This window comes from Hyperolius riggenbachi, chromosome 1 (genome assembly GCF_040937935.1).
Source record: "Hyperolius riggenbachi isolate aHypRig1 chromosome 1, aHypRig1.pri, whole genome shotgun sequence".
NCBI classification, from domain to species: Eukaryota; Metazoa; Chordata; class Amphibia; order Anura; family Hyperoliidae; genus Hyperolius; species Hyperolius riggenbachi.
Genome location: NC_090646.1, coordinates 140772053 through 140786399, shown reverse-complemented (window position 1 = coordinate 140786399; position 14347 = coordinate 140772053). Strand labels below are relative to the sequence as shown.

The 14347-nt window shown below is 42.7% G+C and overlaps 1 protein-coding gene across 5 annotated transcripts in view; it reads left to right on the top strand.

Annotated features, from left to right (window-relative positions):
• The window catches only part of MTUS1 (microtubule associated scaffold protein 1), a 388163-nt gene that overhangs the window by 163590 nt on the left and 210226 nt on the right, over positions 1 to 14347 (top strand). For all 5 annotated transcript variants that reach the window (XM_068278642.1, XM_068278641.1, XM_068278639.1 and 2 more), the window contains exon 3: positions 3194 to 3395. In XM_068278642.1, the coding sequence (XP_068134743.1) occupies positions 3194 to 3395 (202 nt within the window). The remainder of the gene's footprint in view (positions 1 to 3193; positions 3396 to 14347) is intronic.

The window sequence follows — 14347 nt, the reverse complement described above, 5'->3', positions numbered from 1 at the left end:
GCATCTGCCTTCAGATTATCGCGGACAGCACAGAAGTGCAGCTCACTTAGCGTTGCTTTGCGTAATGGATCTCGCGGGTCCGTTGCAGAGTGACATGTGAATGGCTCCTATAAATTAAATGGGAGCCGTGCACTGTCACTTTAGCAATGAACGGAGAACAGACAAAAATGTCCTTTCTCAGTTTAAGTGGGAACACAGCCTTACTTTTTACGCATCAGCATTTGGCTTTAAAGAGGAGCTGTCAGCCATACGATCTCTCAGAAAATAACACAGAAGTAGATAAATACTTGCTCTACTTACATAACCTATGTATAGCACTGTCCACATTTTGATTATAGTGATTTTTCTATAGTAGAAAGAGAAAATCCTTCTTAGGATTTTCAACTTTGACTCTCCATCCTGACATAATTTCCTCCCTTACGCTGTCAGTGTATCATTTCCCGCCCAGTCCTCAGACACTCCCACCGATCTCATCAGTAGGAAGTGCATTGTCTCATCATAGAAATATTGGCCAATCATAGAGAAACAGAGGTGTGTGAGGGGAAACTGGAGGGAAAAAGCACTTCAGCAAATCACACTGCAATAGTTATGTCAGAGGGGAAAGTAAAGCAGAAAAAAAAGATAACCCAGCATGCTCTGCAACTTCCTTTGTGCAGCAGATGTACTAAATATGAGCCAGGGAAACTGAAGAATGTTTTATGGAGAAGAAAAGTAAGACATGTATATTGATTTGTGATCAGTACGTATCCTACTCACATTGTCCAAAGGCGATTATCGGTATAATTTTTCTGACATCTTGTTCAGAATTGTCCTAATATTTAATTGGACAGTGTGGTATTAATAATAATTGATGTGTTGTAAATATATTATGCTCTGGTGCCACATACACTGCCCATAGACGGTTTATACTTACCTGTTCTGGTGCTCAGGACCGTTGTGTGATGTATACTAGGACAGTGTGGCACTATTATTGTGGAATGAGATATGGGAGAATCCAGTGACCATGCCTTGTTTTTAATTGATTTTATTGTTTCTTGTTTCATCTAATACAATATTTATGTGGTATGAATTTTGGGCTATTGCAGGGGGTCATTTCAGATATTAATCTGATTATCCTATGTATATATGGGGAGTCTGTTTCTTCTGTTTTTGCTAATGAAAGGAATATTTACTAGATAAAACAGATTCATTTAAAGGACACATAAAGCTAGAGGGATATGGAGGCTGCTTTGTTTCCTTTTAATCACTCTGCGATCGCCTAACGCCGATCGACGGCCGCAGATTGTCTCCCCCAGGACCGCTATCCTATTAAAAAGAAAAAAAAATCTAATGATCAGGGCCGGTTTTAGCAACAATGGGGCCCCAGGGCAAAATAAACCTGGGGGGCCCCCCCAACATATACCCCGGAACAAAAATCTGCATTAGGGGACCTTTTTTGCAGCTGGTATAGTCAGGGTGTGAAGTCCCAATCGGTCGGAGCTCCACATTCTGGCTATCCCAGCCTGCATGGGGGACAAGGGGTTAAAAAGTTTCAGGAGGGGGGGACCCCACAATTTTTTTTTTTTTTTAATTTCCACACTCTAAACATAAAAAAAAAAAATTGGGAAAATAGGAAAACATGCCAGGGATCTTCATACAGCCATATTGCGGCTGTATAGCGATCCCTGGCCAAAGCGCTGCGGCTGCGTATAGACCCCCTGGGAACCCCGTCAGGAAATTTATTGCGCTTTCATTTGATGCATGGAAAATTACACTACCGTTAGGTTTGCTACTAAAAGTGACATTTACCGCATTTAAAACTATACTTTTTTCCTTCGAAACTTTAAAATCGATTTTCTCAAAAACTATAAGGTCTTTTTGAAAAATTGTTTTTTCCTCTTATTCCTAATGATCTCCTTAAAGAGACTCTGTAACATTAAAAATCTCCCCTGGGGGGTACTCACCTCGGGTGGGGGAAGCCTCCGGATCCGAATGAGGCTTCCCACGCCGTCCTCTGTCCCACGGGGGTCTCGCCGCAGCCCTCCGAACAGCCGGCGACTGTGCCGACTGTCAGTTCAATATTTACCTTTGCTGGCTCCAGCGGGGGCGCTGTGGCGACTTTCTGCACGGAAATAGACGGAAATACCCGATCTCCGTCGGGTCCGCTCTACTGCGCAGGCGCCGGAAACTTGCGCCTGCGCAGTAGAGCAGACCCGACGGTGATCGGGTATTTCCGCCTACTTCGGCGCCGAGAGGCATCAGAGCGCCTGCGCAGGAGCCAGGAAGGTAAATATTGCGTCACAGCTGTACGGAGGGCTACAGCGAGACCCCCGAGGGACGCAGGACGGCGTGGGAAGCCTCATTAGGATCCTGAGGCTTCCCCCACCCGAGGTGAGTACCCCCCAGGGGCCGTTTTGTCGTTACAGTTCCTCTTTAACATACCCTGCAAATTTAGGGTTTCTAGCATTTAAGGTGGATTTGCTATTAACCATTAAAGTCGGCAGGTTTTTAAATGTGTTTTTTTTCCTTTTAAACTTTAAAATCGATTTTTCTCAAAAACTATAAGGCCGATTTTTAAAATTTGTTTTTCCTCTTGTAGCCACTGGGGGCCCCTACAAGCTCTGGGGCCCTGGGCCAGCTGCCTCCTTTGCCTTAATGGTAGCGCCGGCCCTGCTAATGATCAGAGACCACTAAAAGAAAGCCCAACTACTGAAAAAAGTAAGATTTGTTTGGGTGGTAAATTTACTTTTAAAGGTGCAGTGTGCAGAATTGTAAGAAATCGCCTGGTCACTAGGTGGGTGTAAGCCTGTGGTCCTTAAGTGGTTAAGTGATGCCAAATGCTTGACTATCCTGCTGATCCTCTGCCTCTAATACATTTAGCCATAGACCCTGAACAAGCATGCAACAGATCAGGTGTTTCTGACATTGTCAGATCTGAATGTATTAGGTGCATGCTTGTTTCAGGTGTGTGATTTAGACACTACTGCAGCCAAATAGATCAGCAGGACTGTCGGCAACTGGTATTGTTTATAAGGAAATATGGCAGCCTTCATATACTTCTCATTTTATGTTCCCTTTTAAATGAGTTTTCTATATCATTTTGCAGTTTCCTAATAAGCGAAGTAATTTTGGTCCTCTTTGCTTATGATATACCATGTGTAATGAATCTAATTTCTTCTATTCCTCTGTGATAATCATTTATTATGTTTTGTAGCCCTTTTCTTCAAAGTTGACTACTCCAAACAAGAACTTGCACAATCAGCTTCTGTCTTCCTTAAAAACCACAACCGTGCAGTCAATCCCCACCTCCAAAGCAAGACTTCATTCCATTGAGCAGCGGCGAGGGAGTATTGGCAAGGGCATAGTAAACGTCAGACTGTCATCACCGCCCAGAGGAAATCAGCAGCCAAGTGTCGGTAAGAAGATTGGAGTGTGTTGTCATTTTCTTAACCATGTATGTATGAGCAGATTTGCTTACAAAAATCTTTGCTTAGTTCTCTTAATCCTTAAGCAGCCAATTTGTTTAGTGGCTTGTAAGTGTTCCAGGCCAATTTATTTTAGCACATTTTTCAACTTATTTGTTACATTTCCCTGCTTCTAATTAGTATTGCTATGTGTATGTATGGCCACTTTTCACAAGGAGGCAGTGCGAGACTGAGGACCTCTGCTTTTAAGTTTAAGAAGTAGTAGACCGATCAAAACATTCCAAGAATTTACAGCACGAGTTCTGACGACTGATGTCAAAAACACTGCACTTATCTCAAACAAGATAACTCTTTTGAAGCTGCTAATGGGTTAAATGCATCGCACAGGTCCCTGGTATCTCCTCTGCCTCAATCTGCACCAACGAAATCAGACTCCTTCAAAAACCTGCAACCAAAATCAGAAAACGCACAGAAAAAGACGCTCAAAACTCATGTTTTCTGCAAAGACTAGTGTGCACCTAGCCTCAAAGGGGCTTTACCTTCTCCTGTCACACATAGCCATTAGACTCGGTCACTGAGATGTCAATTTTCCCAGCTTGCATGCAAATGTTATGCCGCTTGGAAATAGGGTTCTCTAAATCACCAGGAAGGGTATTTGATTGGTCATCACAAATATTAGCATCTCAGTGACCATCTGTTTTAACAATGAGCTATGAGGAAGTTTGATAGGTGAGACTGCAGAAGCTGGCAGTCAAGTGATGGCCTGCAAATAGTTGAGCTTGGCCAGCAGTTACCAGTGAAGTGTATTTATAAGCGGGCAGCAAAGTATTTCTCCTATCCTTTTAGAAGAACATGTGAAATTGTAATTGAAAGTCTCTTAGGGCTGTGTAGGGCTGATATGGCATATTTAGCAATAGCTGGAAGCTGAATTACATCATTTCCTACCTTCTACACCGACCTGGAGGGGGAATAGTAATTAACGCCACCAGGACTTGTGCAGGAGCGTAAGCCGTATATCGGCTGTATCCTGCGCCCAAGTCTCCTGGCGGCGGATTCATGGGTACACAAACAGCGGGGCCTCTTTGGGGTGGCCAAAGAGCTGCCTTTTATACATGGGCTGCCTGTAGGTACTTGCCTACACTGCCTATGGGTAAATCTGGCCCTGGATGGTAGTAAAGCCACTATCTGGCTAGAATTATTTTATTGGTCAGGATATCGTATCTCTGCTCTGTGGGTTTTGGTGATCATTACTCACTGTTGTATATTATTAGTTCTTGGTACCTTTTGGACTGTTGCCCTGTAGTGTTCTGGAATGGTACATGAAGAGGCACGCCAATGTTATTTGAACCATTGTTTGGTATAATTTGATCCGGAGTCTGTTGCCAGACTTCAGTATCTAGCGCTTGGTTTCTGATAATCATAAAGGGTTTTAATCAGATCTTCTATAACCCGTGTCTAAGTTGTGACATGTTTACACATTTAGTGTATGACACCTGCGAATGGGCTGTGAGCAAAACATATGATGAACAAACAAATTCTTTCTGTGTTACTCTGCACACCTGTACATTGTGGAGGAGCTAAACAGGGTTTCAGGCTTTTTATGTACTGCAGATAGTTAAATCAAACAGGTTTCCACCTGTAATTTATTCCCTGCTCTTGCTTGCGCTCTCTTCAGTGTTTTCACTAGTTAGGACTTCTGGGCTGGCTCTCAAGGTAATCTACTAAACAAGCAGGCTGACATACCTATGGCCTCATTAGACCTTGGTTACTGCATTGAGTGAGTCTGTTGTGTCTTTAGGTCTTCCATTTCTCAGCCACAGGTCTTGCTCAGACAGTTTACAGTAGGAGGAGTTGAGTTTGTCAGATTGCTTTGATTTTTCTGCAGAAGTAAAGCATGCAGCTTATTCAGAGCATTGAATGCTTTATTTGTAATTGGTGTAAATCATAACGTACTGTAGCTTAGGCGCTCCCATCCCCAGTGCGAGTTTTACATGGATTCCCTTCAATTGCTCTATGCAGAGCAATTAATATGGAGCACCAAAACCTACCAAGGACAGCTGCAGTGTCAGAGAGGTGTAGGCTGCGGGAACAGTCTATTAATGGTAACAACCAATCAAAGCACATAGAGTTTATCATTACCAGCTTAGCACCAATAAATGGCTAATAAAGCAGTTGAAGGAAGGCCCCTACTGGGCCACTCTGGTCCATGGGCCCTGGTGCGGTCCCTACCTCTGCATCCCATATTGCTATGCCACTAGGTGTAAAACAAATCTGCATTGCAGCTGATGTGTTTTAGATGGTATCCAAAATCTGAGATCTATGATTAAGGACTATAAAAGGAAACGTATCACCTGTGATCAGAGCTGAATTTAAAGGCCCGGGCCTTTGTTGGCAGTTGGTCAAGGGGCCTACTTTTTCAGACAAATGCATTCTCAGCTTGCTCCAGAATGTGCTTCAAAATGTTATTTTGTCCTTCAGGTTATCAGCTGCAGACATTTTTAAAGGAATAAATGACAAATATTGTTGCTTTTAATTGGTTAATCATGTGACTCTTCATAGAGTTCACCTTCATGCACCACATGCCATTGCCACAGAACAGTCATGTTGGACTTGATGCTACAACAGTCATTAGGATGTAATCATGACTGTGACCAAGTTCCTCAGTGTGAAATGCCTTCGGTTCTCATTCTGATATCTGCATGTTGGAATTTAAATTCAGAAGAAGTCAGGCTAGCATTCTCATTGTACATGGAAGGCCTACATATACCATACACAACCCTAAAGGAAGGTGAGAGACCTCCTATTGTATATCAGACAGGACCTGGGGCATCGCTGATCCTCTGTGGTATGGGAGACAGTAATTTTCCATGTAGAGCTGGGGAAAGTTTCCAGTTAAAAGCTTCTGCTTGAAAGAGACTGTCTGAAACTTAATTTAAACCCCAGTATGATAAGCAGAGACCCATAGAGGGAGCTAATATCACAGATTTTCATTCTGGGTTGGCATATGTGGTTTCTACTTGTCAGAGTGAAACATTGAAAGTTCAAGTTGGGCTTCTTTCTCTCTGCGTCCTTTGCATTATGCAATCCTGTTTCTATTGTATGTTTACATCGGCACACCAGGAGCCAAAAAAAAAAAAAAAGTTGAGAGGCGTTATTAGGTGATTTCGTAGGATATGTCTATGTACTTGCTTTGCACAACAAGAAAAAGTTTGTGGGCACCAGATAAGGAAGCTTCATTTATTCCAGGAGTGTTTTACAAACAGACATTTGCAGATGGTAATTCAATTATACATCACCGCTCCATTGTAGCTAGCAGTAGACAGAGTAGATGGTATGGTTGTCGACAATTGTTTTGCACTATACAGCGCTTTTTCATAGACAGGACTCCATGGCGGGGAGAAGCTCACCGCCATTTCCCCCCCCCCCCCCCCCCCCAAAAAAAAATGGTTTAGAGGTGTTATTAGGTGATTTCGATAACAAAGTGGCTATTCTGCCTATGGATGTCCTTTATGGACGACTGGTACGGCTTCTTCATCCTGGCAGCACAGCGGGGTGAAAAGCTCCGTATACTTTATGTGAATGCTTCAGAACAATGAAAACACATTACATAACTGATGCAAATGGACAGTCAGTTTTTATAACTTTTCCTGAATTCTTGCCGCATGCATACAGTTATTTATTACCATAATAGAATCTAGGAATCCGTTTTTGGGTTGGAGGAGGGAGTTTAGAAAGTAATAGGCTTTTGTTGTGCACCTGTCTGGTTACTATATGAGTCTCTGAGCCGTGGATCAGCTTTTAGATTGCTAGTTTTATCCGTTTTACTGTTAAAGGTCCATACTGCTTGCCTTTTGCAGGTTAAACCCTATTTGCATGGAGGGCAGCAGATGCCTCTGGATGTGTATTTGTCATCTTGAAATTTACTTATACGGTAATAATATATAAAGGTGACTGCTAATGATACAATCTTACCAAAGGTATGTAGTAGATTTACCTGTGTGAACATACTTTGAATAAATACATTGAGTAGTTCTTTCTATTACATGGAAGTGGTATGATTGTACAAACAAAATTGTATGGTTATTGGGCACCTCTAGATGGGAGATGGCTTTTGTAGAACTACTAACCAACTGCCTGATTCAACAACACATGTTAGTTAGCCCTAACCATGATTGCTGGACGCTGCCTACCTGACATCCTGATTTTTGCTTTTATTGCTTACTTATAAGACTTAAAGAAAACCTGAACTGAAAATTAAAAGTCAAAATAAGCATACACAAGTCATACTTGCCTCCCGTGTAGTCCACTCCTCAGTGTCTTTCTCCTGTCCCGCGTCCTATTTGTTCACTGTGATCAAGGGAATTTTCCGTCCTCCATTTTGAAAATGGCCATTAACCATAATAGCTTTCTGGTCAGCACACAGTTAAACTGTAACATCGCCCACTCGAGCCATAGGGAAACATGGCCATTACCTGGTACATCAGTTTTCCTCTCAGCTACAACTGACAGCAACTGATATTTTACTGACAGCAACTGATATATTTCAGATCTGACAAAATATTGTCAGAAGAAAATGGTGAGCTTCTGAGAGGAACTGATGGCAAGGTAACTATGCAACGTTCATTTGAAGTTACCTCATGTGTTTATTTTAAATATTTTTACTTAGTACAGGTTCTCTTTAAAGTAACATTGTAAAGAGATTGATTTGGAGGTTGCCATATGAATTTTAAACCATTCCAGTTGCCTTGCAGTTGTCACCGAGGCCGGTGTGTACTGAGCCAAACATTTGGCTTGAGTATTATGATCATTTATGATTCCACCATTGGAAATACACTAATTTAAAAAAAAAACTGTGTCAATAGGAGCTTGAACATCACTGCTAAATGAGCATTTTCTCAAAAAGCGAACGAAACCAAAGCCTTTTTATTACCACCAACACATTTAGAATAATTTTACGTGTGGAGGGGAAGTACAAATTCAGCTCTCCACCAGTACTGAAGGCAAAGCAATTTGGTCATGCAAAAGGACAACGTTCTCAAACAATAGGTCCTCCTGTGCCTGAAAAGCACGAAATTAAAGGACAATTGAAGTGAGAGGTATATGGAGGCTGCCATTTTTGTTTCTTTTTTTAAACTATCAGTTGCCTCTAATACTTTTAGCCATAGCCCCTGAACAAGCATGTGGAGCAGATATTTGACTTAAGTCTAGCTGACATCATTGCTAGATATGACCGGATTAGCTGAATGCTTGTCTTAGGTGTGTGATTCAGACACCACTGCAGCCAAAGAGATCAGCAGGATGCCAGACAACTGGTATTATTTGTAAGGAAATATGTCAGCCTTCATACGCCACTCACTTCTGTTTTCCTTTAAGGTAGTTTTCCTCAACCCTGTCCTCAAGGGCCACCGACAGGGCATGTTTTGTGTAAATCCACAGAGTAAAGGCAGCCATACACTGGTCGAATATGATCAAAGAGGGATCTATTGGCTGCCTACACTGCAAACAGATTTTGAATCTATTTCACTATGAAATCGATTCACAATCTGTGGAGCTGCCTCTGCTGCCTCCCCCATCATACCTTACCTGATCCGGCCAGCACAAGTCCCCGCGGTCTCTTCTCCGCTCTGGGCTACAGCTTCACTTCCTGTCGGCTAAAGTTTAAACAGTAGAGAGCGCTCTACTGTTTAAACTTCCCCTGACAGGGAGTAAGTGAAGCCAGCCGGAGCCCAGCGCGGAGAAGGGACAGCGGGGACTCGCGCCGGCCACATCAGGTAATGTATTGTCACTAGCGTCGGAAATTCGAACGCCGCTATCGACGCACTCCCAACCCGCCGGCGATCGAGCGAAATCTTCCGCGTGGACAGATCGACGGGATCGATCGATTTCGGGCGGGAATCGGTCGAGCGGTCAGCGTTTGTGTATCGATTTCTCAGCAGATTCGATCAGTGTTCGAATCTGCTTTCTATTGGCGAGAAATCTAGTAAGTGTATGGGCACCTGTAGTTAATCAGCTCTGCTGAGCCATGAATTACCTCACCTGTGAATGTTTGTGGTTTTCTGCAAAACATGCACTGTTGGTGGTACTTGAGGATGTTTTGTGATGCAGGGTGCATAATGGGTATTCTTAGTGGGGAAAACGCACTGTAAAGTTATAAATTCCAATATATTTCCTTGTCTTGTTAACCACATGCTATATGCTGCCACCTAGTGACTACTCTAAAGTGTGTTTTGTTTCCTTGTGTGGATTTACTTGAGCTAAGCTTTTTTTTTTTTTTTTTTTCCTATTGCTCCATGTACTTAATCAATGGGACAGTGAGATGCACTGATTCTAATTCAAAATAAGCTTATGGACGTCCATATGCTTATCCCATGGCTATAAGGTACTGTGTATTGACCTAAGGAAGTGGGCAAGTATATACCACCTAATGCTGGGCATACACGGCTGGTTTTTGCCGCTCTATTCTCCCGCTTGATTCCACAGTCAATTCTCTTATCTTCCTCTTGTTTTTCTTCTCTATATACATTCACTGCTATCTGGATTGAGCGGCGAAAGGATCGAGCGGGAGATTGGACATGTCGGAAATTATCTATCGAGCCATCTTAATGGCTCAAAAACGAGCCGTGTATTCCGAGCATTACCCCTTTCCCATTGGGGTTTATGGAAGTGAGGGCATACTGAAGCCAGTGAGGAGGAGGAGTTTGGGAAGCTCAATACCCGTACTTGAGGGGTCATGGTCAATATAATACCAATCTTTCAGACTTTAGTGCATATTGTATGCAGTTTGGAATTGGGTCAATGAAATGCGCTTCTTAAGTTAGATTCTATTTCTTTTAAAGAAAACCTGAGAGGGGTAAAAAAAAGTTTTATACATACCTAGGTCTTCCTTCCACCCCCTTCAGGCTGATTAGTACCTTGCCATCTTCCCACATCACTTGGATCCTTTGCTAAGTGCCCGGAAATGTCACAGGCCTGGGTGTACTGCACTTGTGCAGCGCCCGCACCCCATCATGCTCCCGTTGCTGGGATAGTTCTGCGCCTGTGAAATTCCTGGGCCCCCTAGCAGAGAATCCAGGTAGCTTCGGAAGCCGTCCAGGGACCAATCGGCCTGCACGGGGCTGGAGGAGGCTCCAGGTAAGTATTAAAACTTTTTTCTTTTTGTAATGGATCTGTGGTACACTTTAAAGGGAACCTGAGGTAAGAGGGATATGAAGCCTGCCATATTTACTTTTAAACTAACCAGTTGCCTGGCAGTTTTCCTGATCCTGTCTCTAATACTTTTAGCCATAGGCCTCAATTCACTAAGCTTATCTCCTGTCTTTAATAACTCTTCTAGAGTTGTTACCATGGTGATAAGGCATGTAGTATTCAGGAAACATTTTACCTCAGGCAAACCTAAAGTTAACTCTTCTATCCTTAAAATAACTCCAGAGTTAGACAGGCTGTTTATTAACTGCATGTGAAAATAACTACAGAGGAGGTAAAATAACTACAGAGGAGGTAAAATAACTACAGAGGAGGTAAAATAACTACAGAGGAGGTAACTTAAGGAATGAAGAGATAAGATAACTCTCTCTTATGTGGAGGTACGTTTTCCCTTCCCTGATTATCTCCAGCATGATCTTAGTAAATTGAGGCCATAGACTCTGAACAAGCATGCAGCAGATTAGGTACTGAGTCAAAACCCTGGAACAAGCATATGGCTAATCCAGTAAAAGATGAGTCAGACACTACTTAAAGAAAACCTGAACTGAAAATTAAAAGTCAAAATAAGCATACACAAGTCATACTTCCCTTCCATGTAGTCTACTCCTCAGTGTCTTTCTCCTGTCCCGCGTCCTATTTGTTCACTGTGATCAAAGGAATTTTCCGTCCTCCATTTTGAAAATGGTCATTACCCATAACAGCTTTCTGGTCAGCACAAAGTTAAACTGTAACATCGCCCACTTGAGCCATAGGGAAACATAGACATTACCTGGTACACCAGTTTTCCTCTCAGCTATAACTGACAGCAACTGATATTTTACTGACAGCAGCTGATATATTTCAGATCTGACAAAATATTGTTGGAACTGGAAGGGATTATTGTCAGAAGAAAATAGTGAGCTTCTGAGAGGAACTGATGGCGAGGTAACTATGTATTGTTCATTTGAAGTTACCTCATGTGTTTATTTTAAATATTTTTACTCAGTACAGGTTCTCTTTAAGCCAGAAAGACAGCAGGGCTACCAGGCAACTGGCATTGTTTACTAGGAAATAAATATAGCAGGCTCCACATCCCTCTCACCGTGGAAGCAAAAAACATCTTCTGATATAATGAATTGTATGTGTACTAGGGATAATGAATAGAACATCAGTAGCAAAGTCTCACTTTCATTTTCAGATATATAGCTTTTTTTTTTTACATTGCATCATACTGTCACAGTTGCAATTTTAAAACTACATTCTTTTAAGCTATAAACAAAGCATAAATAATGACACTTTGAGCTTTTCTACAGTAAAACCTCTCAAGCTTTCTCTCAGTATTTATTTGCTGTTTAAAATGCTTCAGAAAACAGGATTGTTTCTGCATAGATAAGTGATTTTTTTTAACTGTTCTGGAAACAATATGAGACTATTTTCTTTGCTACTTAAAGCGACACTGAAGCGAAAAAAAAAATGATTTGTATGTATAGTCAGCTAAGAAATAAAACATTAGGAGCAGAGACATGAGTCGAATATTGTTTCCAGTACAGGAAAAGTTAAGAAACTCCAGTTGTTATCTATGCAAAAGAGCCTTTGAGCTCTACGACTTTGTCGCAGAGAGCTCTGTCTTCTGAAGCTTGTTATCTCAACTGCCAGTCATTGTATCATCTTTTGACCAGAATCTGTTCACCAGCATACTACATGGAAGTGATAATACTGGCCAATCATAATTGGAGGTGTGTACCAGGCTCAAAGGGTACCTGAGATGGGCAGTGGGGAAAATAAAATATTCATACCTCGAGCTTCCTTCAGCCTCCTCCAGGCTAATCGCTCAGTCGTCCTCTGCTCCCTGGATCACCTGCAGCTGGCCCAGGAAAGTCCTCCAGTCAGTTCCAGTCGGCATAGTCCAGCCATGCACTCCTCTGTTGTTGCACCTGTAGTAGTAGTGCGCAGGCGTAGAACGCTCCCGGCTATGTGAGCACAAGGGGGCCGCACATGCACAGTATGCCCCAGATTGGAGGACTTACCTGGGCCAGTTGCAGAAGATCCAGGAGGCGGAAGAGGATGGCATGGGAGCGATTAGCTTGGAGAGGGGCATGGAAGAAGCCCCTTACCCCCCCCCCCCCCCCACTACCCATCTCAGGTTCTCTTGAGGGCTCGTTTCCACTATCGCGAATCCGCATGCGTCCGACGCATGCGGATTCGCACACGTAATGCAAGTGGATGGGCCTGTTTCCACTGTAGCATTGTTGAGGTGTCTTTTTTTTTTCAGCGGTGAAAAAACGCACAAAAGAGCCTCAGAATTCGCCTGCGAGTGGAATGCATGCGAATCGCATGCAATGTATCTAATAGGGAAATCGCATGCGTTTTCCGCCGCGAATTCGCATAGGTACCAATGTAAATTCACACAGGCAGTGACATGGTTAAAATCGCATATACCCTCACCTATGCGAAATCGCATGTGAATTCGCAGCAAAACACGCATGGGAAATCGCATCCGCATGCGATTTCATCAGCGGTGGAATCCAGGCGATTCCGCACCGCAATAGTGGAAACGAGCCCTTAAGCCTGTTGATACTGCCATGTTGCACAGGAAGTATAGGCTTTACTGAATCTGTTTTTTGCAGATATGTGCAGGTCAGTCAAGTCGTAAAATCTAAAATACAGTCCATGTGCATACACATGCATAAAATGCACTCTAAATTACAATTATCTGACAGGTTTTGGAATAGTACAATTTATTCTGGGGAATACTCAGAATTTTCTTTATTTCAAATTACCTTATGTAGTTGTTTAGTGCAACTGCCACAATCGTGTGCAAATGTGTAGCGATACCAGAAGCCATCTTTGTATAGGTACTTTCCATGGAGTGTTTAATAAAGAAAAATGGAAATGCTGAGCATTCCCCATGAGGAGATGGACTAGTCTTAAACCTGACAGATTTTCACTACCTCCTGTAAGCAACATAGCAGAAAAAAAGATGCATTTTAATCTGGGAGAAATGTACTTCTTATGTCTGTGTGCTCATATTTGAAATTTTGCTCTTTTTCACAGTGGTGTTTTTTTTTCATTTACTACATTTTCTCTGAAGATTTTTTTTTTCCTTTTGTTGCCACCTGCATTATATTTCCCCAGCAGGTGGCAGCCTTGCACTACACAGAATGACTGATGACTAGGTATTTGAATGTAAACATTGCAGTGCTGGACTGGTTTTGGGTGATGGTGTGTTTAGACAGACTACAGATGGAAATGGCAGAATGAAGCCTTGCAGCTTATCTGGAGGGAAATAATTTATTGCATAGCTAGCAAGTTTAGCCAATGATGTATTTAGGTACATCAGGTGTTGCTCAGCATATGGTTGTTGCTATGGCTTTGTGTACAGTTTCCATTGCTTATCTTTATTGTAAGATCTTTGAGAGACACTACTGCTTCTTTTCAGACAATGTTCCGAGACAGTAGTGGTGGTGGCTTATGAAGTCCCAACATATTCCCATACATAGTATGAAACAAATATGGGGTACATATTAACTGAGCTGGTAATCTTGGCAGGGCTGCACTGTGAGCTGTTCCTCCTGGCAGGGACAGGGCTGCACTGTGAGCTGTTCCTCTTGGCAGGGACAGGGCTGCACTGTGAGCTGTTCCTCTTGGCAGGGACAGGGCTGCACTGTGAGCTGTTCCTCTTGGCAGGGACAGGGCTGCACTGTGAGCTGGTCCTCCTGGCAGGGACAGGGCTGCACTGTGAGCTGGTCCTCCTGGCAGGG